At 46.4% G+C, this 16,771-nt stretch overlaps 1 protein-coding gene across 6 annotated transcripts in view; it reads right to left on the reverse strand.

Annotated features, from left to right (window-relative positions):
* Positions 1 to 16,771, reverse strand: part of Ryr (Ryanodine receptor) — a 405,814-nt gene that overhangs the window by 151,738 nt on the left and 237,305 nt on the right. For all 6 annotated transcript variants that reach the window (XM_077672818.1, XM_077672817.1, XM_077672813.1 and 3 more), the window contains exons 46-52: positions 10,693 to 10,890; positions 8,903 to 9,040; positions 5,723 to 5,875; positions 4,560 to 4,669; positions 3,959 to 4,188; positions 2,992 to 3,090; positions 297 to 564 (exon numbers count right to left, since the gene is read on the reverse strand). In XM_077672818.1, coding sequence (XP_077528944.1) covers positions 297 to 564; positions 2,992 to 3,090; positions 3,959 to 4,188; positions 4,560 to 4,669; positions 5,723 to 5,875; positions 8,903 to 9,040; positions 10,693 to 10,890 — 1,196 coding nt within the window. The remainder of the gene's footprint in view (positions 1 to 296; positions 565 to 2,991; positions 3,091 to 3,958; positions 4,189 to 4,559; positions 4,670 to 5,722; positions 5,876 to 8,902; positions 9,041 to 10,692; positions 10,891 to 16,771) is intronic.

A 16,771-nucleotide genomic window follows, 5' to 3' on the forward strand; every position in this document is an offset into this window, starting at 1 on the left:
CAATCAATCAATCAATCAATCAATCAATCAATCAATCAATCAAGCGCCCAACATCTATAGATGCTCATCAGCACAATCGCTTGAGAAAACAGTGAACGCGTAAACGCAGCGTGCCTGGTTCGCTAAATTTATATATTTAAATTGCCGAAAAGCGCTTTCTCCTCCGGTTCATAGCAAATGGTCCTACTTGTCTTCCCCACGTTTTTTTTTTTCTTTTTCTCAGAATTCTTTTTTTACAATTTTCTTTTGCAACACAGCAGACGTGCCAGTCAATGCTGCACACCGGGACGCCTCACCTTCGGGCAGGGTGACCCTCTCGTCTCCATCGCCCTTGGCCTCATCCGAGGACTGGACGAGTTTCACCAGGGACATGAGCTTCTGGCGCAGCGTGCTGCCGCTGTCCGATTCACTTTCGGCGGGCGCCTCCTGGTCCGCTGACGCCGCCTTCAGTCGGCCCACCAGCTCCTCGTGGAAGCCGCTCAGAACCTCCCGGAGACCCTCGCCGCAGGGACACTGGTCGCTGCTCTCTTCCTCGATGTTCTTGAAGCCCAGTATTGCGCGCATCTGGAGGGAAGGTGTAAAATAATTGACATTTGGGCAGGTTGTTGTCGGTTTAACATCTTCAATATACAGCGTTGTAGACGAATACGAGACAAAAAAAGACGACGTCACCCTGCGGTCCAGTCCTTTTCTGGTGCGAGCGATATTTCGTTCCAAGATAGGTAAGAGCCCCGGACTTCCAGTCCGATGCAAAACGTAATTAACCTCTAAACCGAGCTAAAAGATACAAAATCGCGTTTGCTTACGGAAAAATGCACAGAATTGAGCTACGGGAACCACTTACAATAAAAAAATCTCAGGTCTCGATTAGCACTGCTGCAGCTCAAGCAAGGGCGTTCATTCGGAAACCAACGATTCTCACCCGTACGCTACTGAGGCATAACAGCGCAGCCCCTTAAGCAATTGCATAAAAGAATAGCAGCTTTGTTCAAAGCGAAGCAGTAGGTGCCGGTGGGTGCGCACAGGAAATGCCTAAGTTGGACCCACAAGGGAATAAAATCGCGCCTGCTACGCTTTCCTTCAAAATGTTGTCTCGTACAGGAACCATTGGGTGCTACAGCTTCGGTTACGAAGCAGCCCTCAGGTATGTTAGCTGGTTATTTTGAGCATGCCAAGAGAAAACATATGCGTCCTTATTACGCTGTTACTAAATTGAGGAAAAATAAATGAAAAAGTTGGGCAAGTTAGCTACCAACTTAGGAGTTAATCCTACTACTGAGCATTACACAAGGCAAAGCTGAAAAAGCGGGCGAAAGAACCGTAGGTGCATTTATTCTTAGCTTTTTTTGCCCTAGCTTGATGTGTTCTGGTGTGTATTTTGCCCTCGCTAAGTTTTGCCTTAAGCAATTTGGGTTAGTACGATTATTCATTAGTTAAAGGGGTCATGACGACAAAACACAACTTTGAATATTCGAAACAACTTGGCTTCAGTGTCTCACACAGCTGCATTGCAGCCACCGAGGATATTTGTGAACAAGACAAAACAGGAATTATTGAACAACTTTCAAATTTAGCGCTACAGTGACGTGGTATGGGCAGGAGTAACGTCACATCGGCCAGCGCTAAAACTTAATTCTGAGTGTGTTAAGTAAATGTGAACATTCTATCGATGCGATCAAACTTTGCTAGTGGTCCCACTACAATTGTCCACTCATGTGTCTTAGCGTTGGGTTACTACCCGCCACGGTGGTTCAGTGGCTAAGGCGTTGCGCTGCTGAACACAAGGTCACGGGTTCGATTCCCGGCCGCGGCGGCCGCTTTTCTGATGGAGGCGAAAAGCAAAAACGCCCGTGTGTACGAGATTTCGGCGCACAATAAAGATCCCCAGGTGGTCTAAATTAATCCGGAGCCCTCCACTACGGCGCGCCTCATCGCCTGCGTTGCGTCGGCGAGTTAAACCCCACAATCAATCAATCAATCGGCGTTGGGTTAGTTCGGCCGTTAGTTCGGCCAATCACACAAACAAAATTCTGTGACGTCATAGAAAAGTGGCTAGAGAGTCGCCACTGCTTCCCGTGTTTCCCTACTGTCTTCATTATTTGTTCGATGTTTGTGATAGAATTGGTATCATAGTTATCCGGAGAAACAAGTCTATTAATGAAGCAAAATTGCATTTTTTTCTTCATGGCTGCGTTAAATTCAGGAGACGATCATAAGCCATTGGTTCCCTTCAAAAGAGGTGTTCCTATTCTGGGCGTCGCTCCTCTGAATTAAGATAACTGGACCTCAGTGGGAGAAGGAGCTATGATTTAGCCAAAAAGCGCAAGTAACGCCATTTCACTATACATAAATGAGGAGCGATATCATCCGCCGTAAGGAAAGGGATCGTTACGTAGTCCCGATTATGCTGCACACCATATTGGGGATCGTGTCAGCCTCTATTTATCAGGACGCAAGTCATCACGATGATAATGATGACGTGACGGACTTCCTGACGGATATGTATGAGCCACCATGCGTGCGTACATACGGAGGAAAGAACCTTTTCCTCAGTAAGCGATACCTAAACGTTTACGAAAAAAACCACCGCTAAGGAAGATTTATTTATTAATATTTTTGCGTAATTACAAGTTACCAATGCCTTCTGTGTAGGGTTTCCAGAACAAATTTGTTTCTCTGAGCAGAGCCACCGCGTACATGTTGTTCCCTGAAGTAAGGCTGCTCCTGATACAGTGCAAATGTTAGTGCAAGAAGCACCCACGAGGTGCTATGGGCCGATTACTCCAGATATGAACACGCGTTCTTCCAAGTAACATTTACAATATGCGTAGTTTTCGTTCGCCTGGGAGTCATCTACAGCAGTAAACTCCTTTCGCGTTATTTTTTAGTATCAAAATTAATCGCGTAGGACCTGTGTTTCAAACATAGATGAAGTTACGGAGCCTTGACGTTACCAAAGCGCTTCTCCGAACCATGACTTAGTGTTCTTACCTGTTCTTTTGGCGTGCACCGAAATTCACGAGTCTTCTTAGCAGCCACGGATGACGGCAAGTCCGACTGCTTGATCTCAATGTACCTCCTCAGTTGGTCCTGAAAGAGGAAAGACAGAAGACCAAACATATGTGACAAGCTAGCGAACCGAACCGGGTGAACAAAATAATTAGTTCCACTCTAGCTTTAAGTTTTCAACAATCCCACTAATTCCCGTTGTCTTGGTTCCCTCTCTTTACGTATTAATGTGTGCAAGATGCTCAGCCTATAACTGTACCGGTCGCTGAGTCAATGATTGATGCAGAAACCCATTAGATATTCTTTCCCTCACAATGGAGAATTTCTGTCACGTCCGCAGAAAGTACACGCACAAAAGCCGCAATCTCACCCGTACACCCTGTAGTTCGTGACATTTGGGGCGCTTTCAGCCCAGCATTACGCTTGCTGTATTCTCTAAAAAAATGTCATTTTATCCAGTCCTGTGGCCTTGAAAACCGCCGATGTAGTCGTACTTTCGGAATGATTTCTTTCAGTGTCTCATTCACCTTAACATTATGATTTATATTTCACATAGCCTGCGAATCCTGCAATTGTGGCTAATTTCTATAGCAAATATAGGGTTAAAACATTTTACTTATACAATTTTTCAGCTTCTTACAATTACAATTCGTAGTGCGCACATTATGAATAATATTGTTACGTGGCAGAAGCGCGGAAATACAATGTGTTCGTAATATTCACAATGCTGAACAATACCAGCGAGAGAACATAGGGACCGGTTGCTGGAAGCGCTCGTCGTCCTGTTCTAAAATTCAACCCAAACATCACCTATAGCCGTAGCTGTCCTCAGCTTCTTTACTTAACGGTTCCGTGACAATATTTTAGTACTCGTATATTTAAAGCCCAATTGAATTGACGGTGCCCTTTTTTACATCCGCAATCCTGAAAGCCCGCGCCAATTTCTCACCGACTGCAGGTTGTTGACGAAGTCGTCGGAAAAGCAGACGATGGCCTCGACGCGATGCCTCAGCTGCAGGTCGCACAGGTGGTGCAGGATGTAGCACACCTGCAGCTTCACGCCCTCGGCAATCTGCATGTCGATCAGGCCCAGGGGCACACCCCCGTTCCCGTTGCCCCCCACGCCCCCCGTCGGGGCACTGCTGTCACCTCCGGTCACCGCCGCTGGGCCACCGATGCCTGAGCCCACAAGAAAATCGTCACCAAAATAGCGGCCGCTTTCGAGCATACAACATGATTAACGAAAGGGGTGGAAAATCTGCAGACGCTACGAAATTTCTGCCTTTTTATACGTGTCACCTCTCTGGAAGCCAGTGCTGACGTCACACGGTACCATACCTCAACCTCAACTTTGGCTGTGGTGAACCAATAGAGTTGCAACAAAACTCACGACTTTCTGATGCCGTCTCACTGGAAGGCGATCTCGACTTTACATGTAATTTCGATATATCATGTACGGGTATACTAAAATACTGTTTCACCTAATAGGCTACTAAGGTACACCGATTACAGAAAACGTGAGGTGTAGAAGAGACTTCGAATGGCCATACCTCGGCAGGGCTCAAACGTGTTCGGATCCAAGAGGTAGAGCAACCACTGCAGGTCTGTGTTGTCAAGTAGGCCCACAAGCAGGAGCTTATCGGCCAGCTTCAGTAGTGGCCTGCACAGTGCGAGAAAAGTGGGTGTTACATGTGTCCCTTTAATTGTTTTGACGGATTTGCCATGATTAAGAAAGCAAACAACTATAGCACTAACAAGGCACACCTGCAGCTGCTGAGAGCAGCTTGCATAAAGGTTCGTCTACCTTCTACAGGCTTCGCTGTGGCCCTTGAATGTGCCACCATGTAAATGTCAGATAGAATACTCCTTCCCAAGTTACAAGAAACTGCAACACTGATTGAAGCTTGGGGACGCTGGTAAATGACCATAATTAAGGAGGTGCGGAGAAACGTACCTGGAAGAAATGATAGAAATAATCGTATTATACAATTTTACCCTATGTCAGACTTTTGTTGCGCCACTCATTACCACATTTTTTCGGAAACAGTACAAGGCGTCGCTGATAATTTTGTTCAAAATTTTTTTCCAGTATTACAGTGGCAAGGGCTGAGCTCTGGTTACCAGCATCGCAAAACACTCACGCGTATAGGCGTGTCGCTGCGCGTATCAGCCTAGTTCATTCAAATGCCTTCGATAATATTTCGAACGTGCCTCATGGGATAACGTTGCTTTTCTCTTTTACAATTTGCATGTTTTCAACAATCCCTAATGGTGACCATACATCTAATGTTGTAGAACTAGTGTGTAGGCTTTCTTTTGAGCCATGTGGTCAGATTTTTGCAAATGATTTTTTTTAACTGAGTATTCGCACCGAGCACCTCTGAAACATCCCACGTGCTACTCTGCACTCAACACGGATACACTGGTACAACTAGCTTTTACTTCGTAGTACCCTCCTCCCCTCCATTGATACACGGAATTCGGGTTAGCTATCGCAGTTCGTGTGTTTACCAAGTATGTTTTACTTACAAGACACATGATTTGCTTTCTTTCGGGTAGGAATTTATTGCTCACTCAGCTCGACTTGAACGCCTGTCGTAATTCCAAAACAAGAAACGTTTCTTATACAGAGAGCTCCGTCATATTGACTAAGTAGATATCACCATTTTATTGGCACTATGATAGCACAACGTTGTTCGCGGTTAGCACTTACACGAAAAGGTTTTCATTGCTGCCGCCGATGGGGTCCCGGTTGGGGCGACTGTCCCTCTTGACGGCCTCTGCTAATGCCTCGATGACGAATTGCTTGAGAGCATCCACAGGAAAGTACGGAGTGCTCAGGTCGGCAATAGACTCGACTTTTTCCCTGCAAAGTAGAACCTCACTTAAATGCTTGCCGCCACTTTCACTTTTTAAATGTACCCAGCTCATGTTTTCACTGAGCGAAAATTAAAATTCTGCCTCCAAAGCATGTATAACACATTCCACAGGAAGTGCCTAATTCCGACTGCTGACGCCATGATAATATCTTAAGCTACAGTCATTACAAACATAATTTCGCGTAGTTTGATTTACAGAGACAGCCGATGACATCATTGTTTAAAAGGTTTACGGCAGATGCGCCAGCAGTATGAATTACCCGTTAGGCTTACCAGTGCAGCGAAGATGTCTTTGCAGGCGTTTTGCTAAACTTTGGCAACATACAGACATACAAAAACACATTCCCATATGCTGGTGGCGTCAAGTAGCACCAGCAAAGCTCCGAACAGGCCCCCACTCGAAGGGAGACGTATTTCCAGTGAGTACTGTCCACAACTTACGGTGGTCAGTATTCAAATATTGCAAACTAAAGCATACAGCGCCATCCTGTACACTGCGCGTTTAGCACCACCACATTTCCCCTCCCCCCGCACATTTATCAAGTTTTAGAAAGAAGCCACACAAGGAATGAAGACGTAACAGGAGCGGTGCTTCTGATTTTGCAAATGAGAGTCGGTGAATGGCCAAATCATACGGTGAAGCGCCAACTAACCGCCTTCCTTCCGCCCATTATAACTTTTCATAAAACTGCGAACGCATGGTTGACAGGCAGCTTTCACGGTACCTGTAATTGTAAAGTGGTGTAGAAACATATTTTTATTGTACTACTACTGATGAGATTTACCCAAATTACCACCTTTGTGACAGCTGCTGCTAGAATTAGAAAGCGCCGCCGCAGCCAATACAGCCTGGGAAAGAGCTCAAGGCAACGCACGACGACAAGCTTGCAACTGTTGAATTTCACACTACGTGACATCACCACTCGGTTCGTCGTGCAGTTATTTTCAAAAGAACGGCTCTATAGTGTTTACGTTTCCATCAAAATTTCCTACCCACCTTTGGAGTTAATCTAGGTGGCGGCATTAGTTACGTAACGCCGTAACTCCGGTCCGCACGCAAGAGTCTTTGGGCTGCCACGGTCAATTTCTACATGCCTATCTTCAACCGAATTCCCCACTTTAAACCTTATACATTTACTGCAGAAGCAGCAAGTCTTTTTATTAAGACAACCCCTCAACGACATCATTGTTTGATTGATTGCAGGCTACAGCTAGCTACGCCGTAGCTACGCCGAAGCTACATCTTGGCTATGACGTGCGTCGTAGTTGGGGGTTCCTGATTAAATCCGACCCCCCGAGGATCTTAACGTGCGCCGGAATCTCGAAACACGGCAATTTTCGCTTCTGGCCCCCATCTGAAAACCGGCCACCGTGACCGGAATCTAACACGCGTCCACGGGGTCACCAGAAGGTCATCATTGTGTGCACATAACATAAAAGCACATTCCATGACCCAACGTTATTTTAAATGTAGGTGTCTTCAATGCAGAAACCTTTTGCAAAGACAACCTAGCCAACTAAATGAAGATGGTAGTGATTTCTCTTCAACTAGGCATTTGCAACATCGTCGTGCAGCAGCACAGTAGGCCGATAGGAGTACGATGTTGTTCCGTGGCTGGAGGACGTACAGTTGTAGATACACAGTTTATTAATATTAGGGGTAGCGACAGCATTTCACGGAAAGAAGGAGAGTACGATTTGCGTTGTTCCAACGATCGAGCGGGAATAGTCGTCCTCTGCGTCTTTGGCCGGCAGTCATTCGTGCCGGTTTTACTATTCGCTTTCTCGTCTGGTGTTGTCTCGGATGCGGGACCGCGTAACTTCCAAGTCAAACGCTCTGCTTCGCAGGCGACGCAGAAGAATCGCTACGACCGCAGCCATCGCACAGACAAATTACACCGGGTTCCTTAGTCCTCCTCTGGTTTCCTTCCCGTCGCGTTGGCCTCTCCGAAAAGCTGCGGTCACGCTACGCCCGCCAATGCCGCATAATTTTCCGAGGTAGCGCTGTCACCTTCGAGGTTCCTTCACTTAACCCCTTAGGAAGGGAGGAAGGAACAGTACGTGAAATGCAGGGAGGTTAACCAGGATACTGTCCGGTTGGCTACCCTAGTGAGGGGGGAGCGGATACGGGAAATGAAAGGGAAAGAAAGGACAGCGGTACATATTAAAGGAGAAAATGAGAGGAAGAACTTGAGGAAAAACACAAATCGTGGCCATGGCAACTGCAAAGGCAGTACAAAGGACGTACACAAAACCAGAAAATGCACAAAACTAAAGCGGTACACTGATAAAACTGGCGAGCTAAGGGCACTGCACAGTAGTAATGTCCCTACAATCGTTCAGACAACACCTTAACCTTGTCTTACACACCCCACACTGACCTTGTCTATATCAGCCGTATCAAGCTCTCCAACTCCCGTACGCTTCGTGCCTAGCTCCCAGAAGTGACGAAATTGCTCCCTAATAAGCGCCGGTACGGGGTGTTTCTACCTGCGGGGGGCATGTCAAGGGACAGTGTGGTAGTTACGGGGTCCCGCATCCGAGAAGCCGCCAGACAAGAAAGGGCCTAGGGAAACCGGTGCGAATGACAGCCAGCCGAAGAGGAAAATGATACGATCCCTACTCGAGCCTGCAAACAACGCAAATCGGACTCTCCCTTTATTTTTGCAGACTGTCGCTATCCCTGATGTAGATAAGCTGTAAAAATACAGTACATCTTCCACTGAACGTCATCCTGCCCCCTAACATTAATTGTAAATATTTGCCATTTTCACAGTTTTACATGCATTCTTTTAACACGTAATATTTGTTATTTTCGTTGTAATCGCTACGTTTATACTTCAGAACACAAAGTACGCGTCAATATATTGAATAAATGTAAACTGATTTATCGGGAACTTTGTTTAGAACAAACCTAATGATGTGGACAAAAGCGATGGGTCTGTGAAAGATATTTCCTGCATTTCTTGCCTTGTTACAAGTGAATTCTCTAGGTATACTTCCCGCCGTCGTACCTGGTCTCCGAGAAGGACATCTCTGGTCGTATCGAGACGCATTCAAGGGTTGAGAAGGACTGCGCGGTGGTCGGGTCTTCGTACAGAGCTCGGATGTCCGGTCCTAGAGGCACTATGAATTCATTCTGCGTCAGACTCCTGGAAAACAAAATACGTAGGGGCATATTTGTATTTCTAAGTAGCAGTTAGAGCGTTGAGTCAACGGCTGGGTTTCTAAGGCGACTTAGAGAAGTGATCCGGAATAATTCCACCCGTTGAATTGTGATACGTAACAAGGTTCACACTGATGCTCAAGTTGGCATGTGTTTTTGTGTGTGTTCAGCTGGCTTGCGAAACAAGTATGATGGGAGCAGGAAAAAATTAGCGCATTGCACCAGCCGCCACAGCCCAAAGTAGGGGGTCACATTAGAGGCAAATACGGGTTCTAAGAGAGAAGTGGTTACCGACATGGGCCAGTGTGACGATAACTGAAGTATATATTAGCGAAAGACTTAGTAAAATGAAACAATAAAAATAGGCGAGCTAGTTTGTGAACATCCGTCGTTTAATATTAAGCGCGAACCCAAGCAAGGACAAGAAAGGAAGACAACACCAGCGCTTATGCGTTCAACGCATTTAGGTGTTCAGGACAATTAACAGTTGGCCCTTTTTCTCTATGTTGAGTGAACCATAGGTCTGAAAGAAACAAGTGCCACGTAAAATAGATACGGTGCAAATGAATGCCGTTAAACTTTTTCACGCCGCGTGTTTTCAGTTTAGCACCTCACCTTCGACATTCGTGCTGGCAATCTAACAAAAATGAATCTATTCGTGGACCTTCTCTTAAATAACAAAAGCCTGATCAGGGCTAGTTGGTTGAACATACGGAATAATTTGAGGCGCTAAACAACGGGGACCAGAAGAAACACGTAGACACAGACAAAGCGTCTTGTCTGCGTCTACTAGTTTCTTGTGGTCTCCGTTGTTTAGCGCCTCAAATTATTCCGTACCTTCTCTTATTCACCCTTTCCCGTACGACGTACCTCCAGCCAGGATGTACGATAGACAAGAGGCAAACCACAATACATCATCATACATCGCTTGTGGTATAATCTTCTGAAACTCATTTTTGTCTGCCGTGTATCCCAACAAAATAAACTATGTAATCCATGAAAAATATTATGTACTTGCGACCCCCGAATTTCTAAAAGATATTAAAATAGTGTATATTCCTTTGCGCACTTTCCATAGCTCTGAAATGTTCAGTGTCAATTGTGATTCCTTTACCGAGGTGCTACACCTGACTACACTCTTATATTTCTTTTCTTTCGGTTATTCGCATGAATACTCACCAGAGCGCAAACAACGCGAAATCTGTTCCTCTTTTACCCCCACTTTCTACCAACCAGCTGTCATACGAACTTCATGCTTTTTTCTACTTACACATTGTTGACTCTCTGCCCTATCTTCAAACCACGCTATGTTCTAAATTTATAAAATACAATAAATTGATCGATCGGCTAACATAACAACTTTGCAAAAATACCCCATGAAAACACTTGCGGAAACATGCTATAGACAAAGGACACGCTTCATGCAGTAACTCTATTTTATTAAAGACTTCCGAAGTCGTACAGGTAGTAGCTGCCATTCATTTTTTATTCAATAATACCTCGTTCCAATTCAAATGAAGGCGTATATTGGAGATCCCCAACCATAAATTGTTTATATTTATTCATTTTTTGTCTAAAGCACCTATTTTGTTTACATCTTTCGCCCAACACTGGTCCCACTACGCTGGAAGGACGCACCTGGCGTACGCGTGGAACTCGAGATGCAGCGAGATGAGCAGGTCGGTGAAGCCCGTGCGCAGCGGGCCAGAGAGGTACTCGCTCTGGATGGCGTACATGAGCTGCTTCTCGTCCACGTGCGAACAGATCATGTGCGCGGCGCGGTGGTTGCCCTGGAAGCACAGCGACCCGTACAGGGACAGCGTGTGCGCGTGGAAGCTGCACAAGAAGGGAGAGGGGAGAGAGTGGGAAAAAAAGGGTGACGAAGATAAAGAAAATTAAATTTAAGCCAGTTTCAGCAAGTGGGAAATCTGCCGAAACACCGCAGCTGTGGTTCTCTTGTCAACATCAACGGGCACTCGGCTGACAACGGCACTGCCGTCGCCGCGCAAATTCCAAGGTTAGCGGTGAGCGCGAACACGGGAGGCGCTGCGAAGCGCGCCTCCGTGACGTCGGCTTAGGGATTCTCGCATTGGTCGTCTGCTTCACTCAGGCTCGCTCTCCCTGCTGTTTCTTCGCGCTCGGTCAACGTCTGATGCTTCTCCGCACCAGAAGTGGCGTGTGGGTAACTTTTTATTACAATAATAGTCTTAAAATCGTATACACTAGCTCATGGTGCGAGTTAAAGTACAGTTTTGGATGCCGCTACGGAAGAAACATTGCCGACGTCGCCCCGTTCCTCGCGAAGCCGGTACTGTGCGGAACGCGAAGAGTCGGAGCTAGGCGTCTGCTTTTGTATTAAGCCATCTTTCGAACAAAGGGAACAGTCAGCTGCTAATAACCAACAACAGAGAAAATGGAAGACCAAAACAAATTCTAGGCCTTCAAAGCTGCCGGCGTTGGCAGAAGGCATTACGATTCCCGGTAATCACATGTAAGGTGAAACAGTCTTTGCAACCTTGCCGAACGCTCGAAAGAATTGTGTTACATCACTTTACGTGCTCATGGCTTGAAGGTATGCCAACATGCACTATGGGCTGCGCAAAAACTGCAGGTTGAGTTTCAAATAACCCACTGTGTGCATACGCGCGTTGTGGTTTTATACCGGGCTTCTAACCAGTATCGTTTATTGACCAAAACGAGTCACGTCTACGTTTAAGACACAGTAACACTATGTTTGTTCAGACCTAGAGTGATATTTCGTTACATTTTCCACAGCGATATCTTCCCGATATTCGGATATGCGTTATAAAAAAACTGCACTCCAGAGGTAGAGGAGAAGAGGAAAGAGGAGAAAACTTTTTTTAACAATGAGATCGACCTGGTTAGTGGGCCGTGTCATCAGTCCAGGACAAGAGAGTAAAAGTAATTTTCTTCGATTCATAGAACGCCATCCCGAGTAGAGTAGGATTTGTTCTTTGCGCCTGGAGCAGTGGGAAATGAGTAAAGAGTTGATTGGAAATATTTAATCGATTGCGATTCTTGTAATATATGCAGGTATACTATTTATTCCGTTAGTTAGAGAGTATATCATTCCTTCAATACCACAATCATGTCATCATTGTTCGGGTTGAGAGTCAGTTCGTTATGATAACGATGTTTACGATGGAAATTCGGAGCCCACAAGCCGCCTTCGAGTACTGTGGACAACGTTGTTTGGTGCGCGATCGCGGTGGCGTAGCACAAAACTTCTCATTGTATTTGGATGTGAATAAAGAAAGCACGCTACGGATATGCACCTAATTGCACGCATCCGGAATGAAAGCCGGTTGGAATGTATGAAAGCAGGTTGGAATGTGTGCCATACAACCTGAAGAAAATATCCACAGTATCTTTGTGAGCCTCCCAAACATCCCCAAACCACCTAATAAGACGTTTGTGATGGTGCAGAAAAATTAAAACGTTGGGCACAAAAAAAAAAAACAAGAAACATTAATCTTATACGAGACAACAGCAACGAAAGAAATTGAAGACAGTCCTTTTTTTTCCTGCTGTGCGATGCGCGCGTGTAGGGCACCGCTGCTTCGTACGTAGCATTAGACTTTTGATTCTTCATAAGAGCACCTCAAAAATACTGCAGGGAAGCCTACGCATTTTGACTCCCTTATCGAGGAGCTCTGATTGTTGATCCTCGCGAATGAGCTAGAAAGGGCGAGTTACACACGCTCTTCTGAACGATGCTCTGAAGAAAGTTGTTCTCTATCTCCTCGTGGGTTGCAAACTTGTGGGGGATACAGCTTCAAATTATTCAGATGCGTCAAAGCTGGTAAAGTAACTTAATCACTATAAATACGCTTTTTAATGCACCACAGCAACAAAGCGGGCGATTTCTTGCACAGACACTGCCGCCCCTCACAAGCGGAGTGTAGCAGACGACAGCGGCGCGAGTCCCTAAGCCGACGTCAGAGCCAGGGGGCGCCACTCAAACATCTCACCGCCAATAGCGGGAAGCTTCCTCCTATTTCCGTCCCCGAGGGGGAGTAACATGAATCCGCCTCTTGCAGAAAGCAGCACCCTCTGTCCGTGGCTCCGGGAACCTGCTCCTATCTCGGCGTGACGCATGACCTTCAGAAGATGGACGAAAAGGCTGTACCTACAGCCAGAGTTACTGGATATATACAGTTGCGAAACTCCCCATAGGCCCCATGTATCGAAAGCCGGTCTTCGGTTGCCCCCCTGCGCCGGGGCAAGCACGGGGCAAATTGACTAGCCTGTCGTCTGTCGGCAGAAAGTTGAAGTAGTACTCAATGATTGCGGCTGCTGCCGTAAGTCATAAATAGAAAAGCCGCAAGAACGCAAGTAAATTTTACGTGTAATTAGTGTATTTTAATTTAAAAAGCAATCTTTATTTAACAAAAAAATGTTGAGTAATAATAGTCCAGCGAAGTTCAGTTTTTATCTCCTAGGTGCCCCGCACGTCGACTTGCCCCTCAGCTTCCACGGAGTGGGGGGGCTAGCGCCGCCCGGATTAAGAAGCGGAGTTTCGCAACTGTACATATTAAGTAACTCTGCCTACAGCAGCGCCGCTGTTAAAAAATAGATTGCCTTAGCATGGGATACTTGAACATACACAGGAGATGTAAACGAAATCAGGCGTCCTAGCGATGAGATGCGAAATAAAAGTTGTGCTAGTAATTACACGAAGTGTGCGCTAGCACGTAACGTCTACAGTACGTTTCACCTTTAAGGCCCAACCACATGCACGCGTAAAACCGACGTACTCGCGCAACGACGTAAACCGGCGTAAGCGCGTAAGGAACCGGCGTACTCCGGCGCACGCGGAATGTATTACTACGCGCTTGTTACGCCCAAGTCAGACCCCGCCAAACATCGACGCAAAATTTCCGGCGCACGGTGTTGACGTAGACCTCTGGCGGTGATGTTATCTGGCATAACAAGACAGCAAATTTATGAATAAGCTAACTTTACTATTAATTACGCGATAAAACAAAGTAATTAGTAAAATACGGGGAGCGAACAACCGGACAAAACAAGCGAAGCAACGAGCAACTATGGGAGCAAGGCAGTTTATGCCAAATGTAGCGGAGGGTTTTGTGCCTGACAAGTATGCATACTAATTCTCAACGTTTTTAAATGCGAATGCATTTCTTAGTCGAGCAATGTCAGGCGCCGTGCGGCGTCCACGCGCCCGCAGGTGTTATCTCTCCGCTCTCACCCCCTCTCCCATAGCAACAGCTGCGAGCGCGCGCGCTCCTCCTCTCCCCTAGCAACCGGAGCAGGTGGTGCGGGCGTATCAGCGGCGAGTGAGTGGAGAGGAGGAGCGCGCTCGGGCGTGTGAGGGCGCTCGCATCGCGGGAGCTCGCCGGAGCTCCCGCGAGTGTGGGAGAGTGTAGGCGAGGGTAGGCGCGGTGCGTCGGTGCTTCTCCTCTCGACGCTCGCCCCACTTTCCCACGCCCGCATGCTTCTCAAAGACCCTTTGACTGTGCACTTTACCGACCACAAGGCAGTGATCGTGGCCGTCAAGTACAACGACAACACAAACAGGTGTTAAATAAATGGTTACGCTACAAATCACCGTCTCCTCATTCATTATAAATTCCGCGCACTCTGGCGCAAAAGAAATGCATTCGCATTTCCTCACGATTCCCTTCGGGGAGGTGGGGTGAATTTTTTAATGTCCCAAGAACCGTTTTAGTTGACTTTGTATTAAATATACGTACTTTTGTAAGAATAGGCATTATTTGTTTTATCTGAAATAAAATGTAGTTGAACTGGCCGCCACAAAGCTGAGTCGAGCAACACTACACGGCACATTGGTTTAAACACGCGCGCGTTGCGGCAATATGTGGTTACTCGCCCTCTCCGACGTCGTCGGTCGGCGTAAAGGCAGCTTGCATATATGTCGCCGCCGGCGTACGTCGTTGCGCGAGTACGTCGATTTTACGCGTGCATGTGGTTGGGCCTTTAGAGGGAAAACGCGAGCGCGTGGCCACCGCGCTTCTCGAAGCGGCGGCGTTGAGAAGTGGCGAGAATCGGAGAAAGCCGGCACATGCGCACTGACCGCGCGAGGCGGGAGAAGCCGCGTGTCGTCTGCAACAGCGTGCCGCAGGGCCGCTCAGCTTCCGAGAGGAAGTACTCGAAGGATGGAATAATAAAAAAAAACAATACATTTCTTGTTCTCGCCTCGAATATACGCACACCCTCGTTCAGTCTTTATTTCCAATAAATTGTTCTCGTGCACAACTGCGCCATCATCGTATTTATTGCATTGCCCCCTTTTCTGAGGTTATCCTGAGCTCAGCCATGATGTGGAAAACAACTTCAGATTGTTGTGGAACATAACGGTAAGATGCCTTGACCACGCATTTTGAACAGCTCGAGCTGTCCCTGTGCTGCCCGTTATGTCCGTTTCTCTTTGGTGCGTGTCACGCTCCCTCCGGAGCAGGTTTCTCTACCCCGAAAAAATCTTTTCCCTGTATAAAAAATCAGCAAAAACATAAAAAAGCCCCAGGGCCTCCATATTTTGACAAGATAGTTTAAATTGCTCCTGCAATATATCTTCTCAGCAGTGCACGTGTGTTTATAAGTGAGGCCGACTTTAAGTAAATCGGTGTAATCTTGGTCTTTGTAAGCTGGTCTTCCCAGATTGCCAGTTGCACACTGAAGTACGAGCATCTACGGAAGGAGTATGATTATTAAAAGTATCCCGAAACAAGTTATATGACAATTAGCCGCTAATACGAATTTACCGTTACGCTGAGTTTCATTTATTTGCCAAATTCTCAGTCCCGTAGTGAAGTTGTGAACGTTATAGAATTACGCCTTGCTGTCAAAACGTTCTCATTTACGGAGGGAGTAAGGTTGCAAGAAACAGCTGTCAGTTTTTTTACCGGAACAATGCGGAAAAAAATTATCACAACAGGCCGCTAGGACGATCGACTCTAACATTACGAAATACAATTTCAGCAGATTTTTTTTTTTTGACACGGTGTAATTGAGTTTACTTTTTGTATACTACTTTGGATTCCTGCAAGGCTCTTACGAGGCGGTCACAATAGTCAGAAATAAACGCGCCGGGCTCATCCCAGCTCGTGAACTGTTAGAACCGGTGTTAACTTGCAGTGAAGTTGGCGCGAAAGCGATTGTGCACTCAAATATCTGGGCAATATTTGCGGCGAATAGGGCGCGTTGTACCAAGCGACACACAGTCATAGATGTTTACCGCACAGGGACCTGCTGCCACGGACGCTATACCTCCAGTATGATTCCTTTTTATATGCGAATGTTGCTCCTATCACACTTTCAATAGGCGAACAATGGTTACGTGAATACGGGCGAGGGTAAGAATTTTAAAACGTATAAATAAACCTGCAACATGGTTGAAGCAGAAGATATACGTAAGCTCATCTTAGGAAAAGAACGATTTCAGGCTGATTTTCACACCATGGCTCAACTCGGGCTAACCTGACAACAGGGGGCGATGCATAAAATACGCTGCTTGCCAAGTTGTGGATGAAAAGAAAGGGTGTTTATTGTAACGTATTAACCAGTACAAGCTCCAAGAGAATGTGCTTATTTTCACAAAGAAAACAAAAATTGTATTTTTTTTCCTTTTTTTCAATCCTTAGAATACAGAATTACCCAGCGCTCGGAAGCTGCGAGGCCCGGAGGGGCGCTGTAGAATACGACGCGCGGCTGC

This window comes from Haemaphysalis longicornis, unplaced genomic scaffold, assembly GCF_048455015.1.
Source record: "Haemaphysalis longicornis isolate Haplotype H1 unplaced genomic scaffold, Haemaphysalis longicornis Haplotype H1 scaffold_6, whole genome shotgun sequence".
In the NCBI taxonomy this organism is placed as follows: Eukaryota; Metazoa; Arthropoda; class Arachnida; order Ixodida; family Ixodidae; genus Haemaphysalis; species Haemaphysalis longicornis.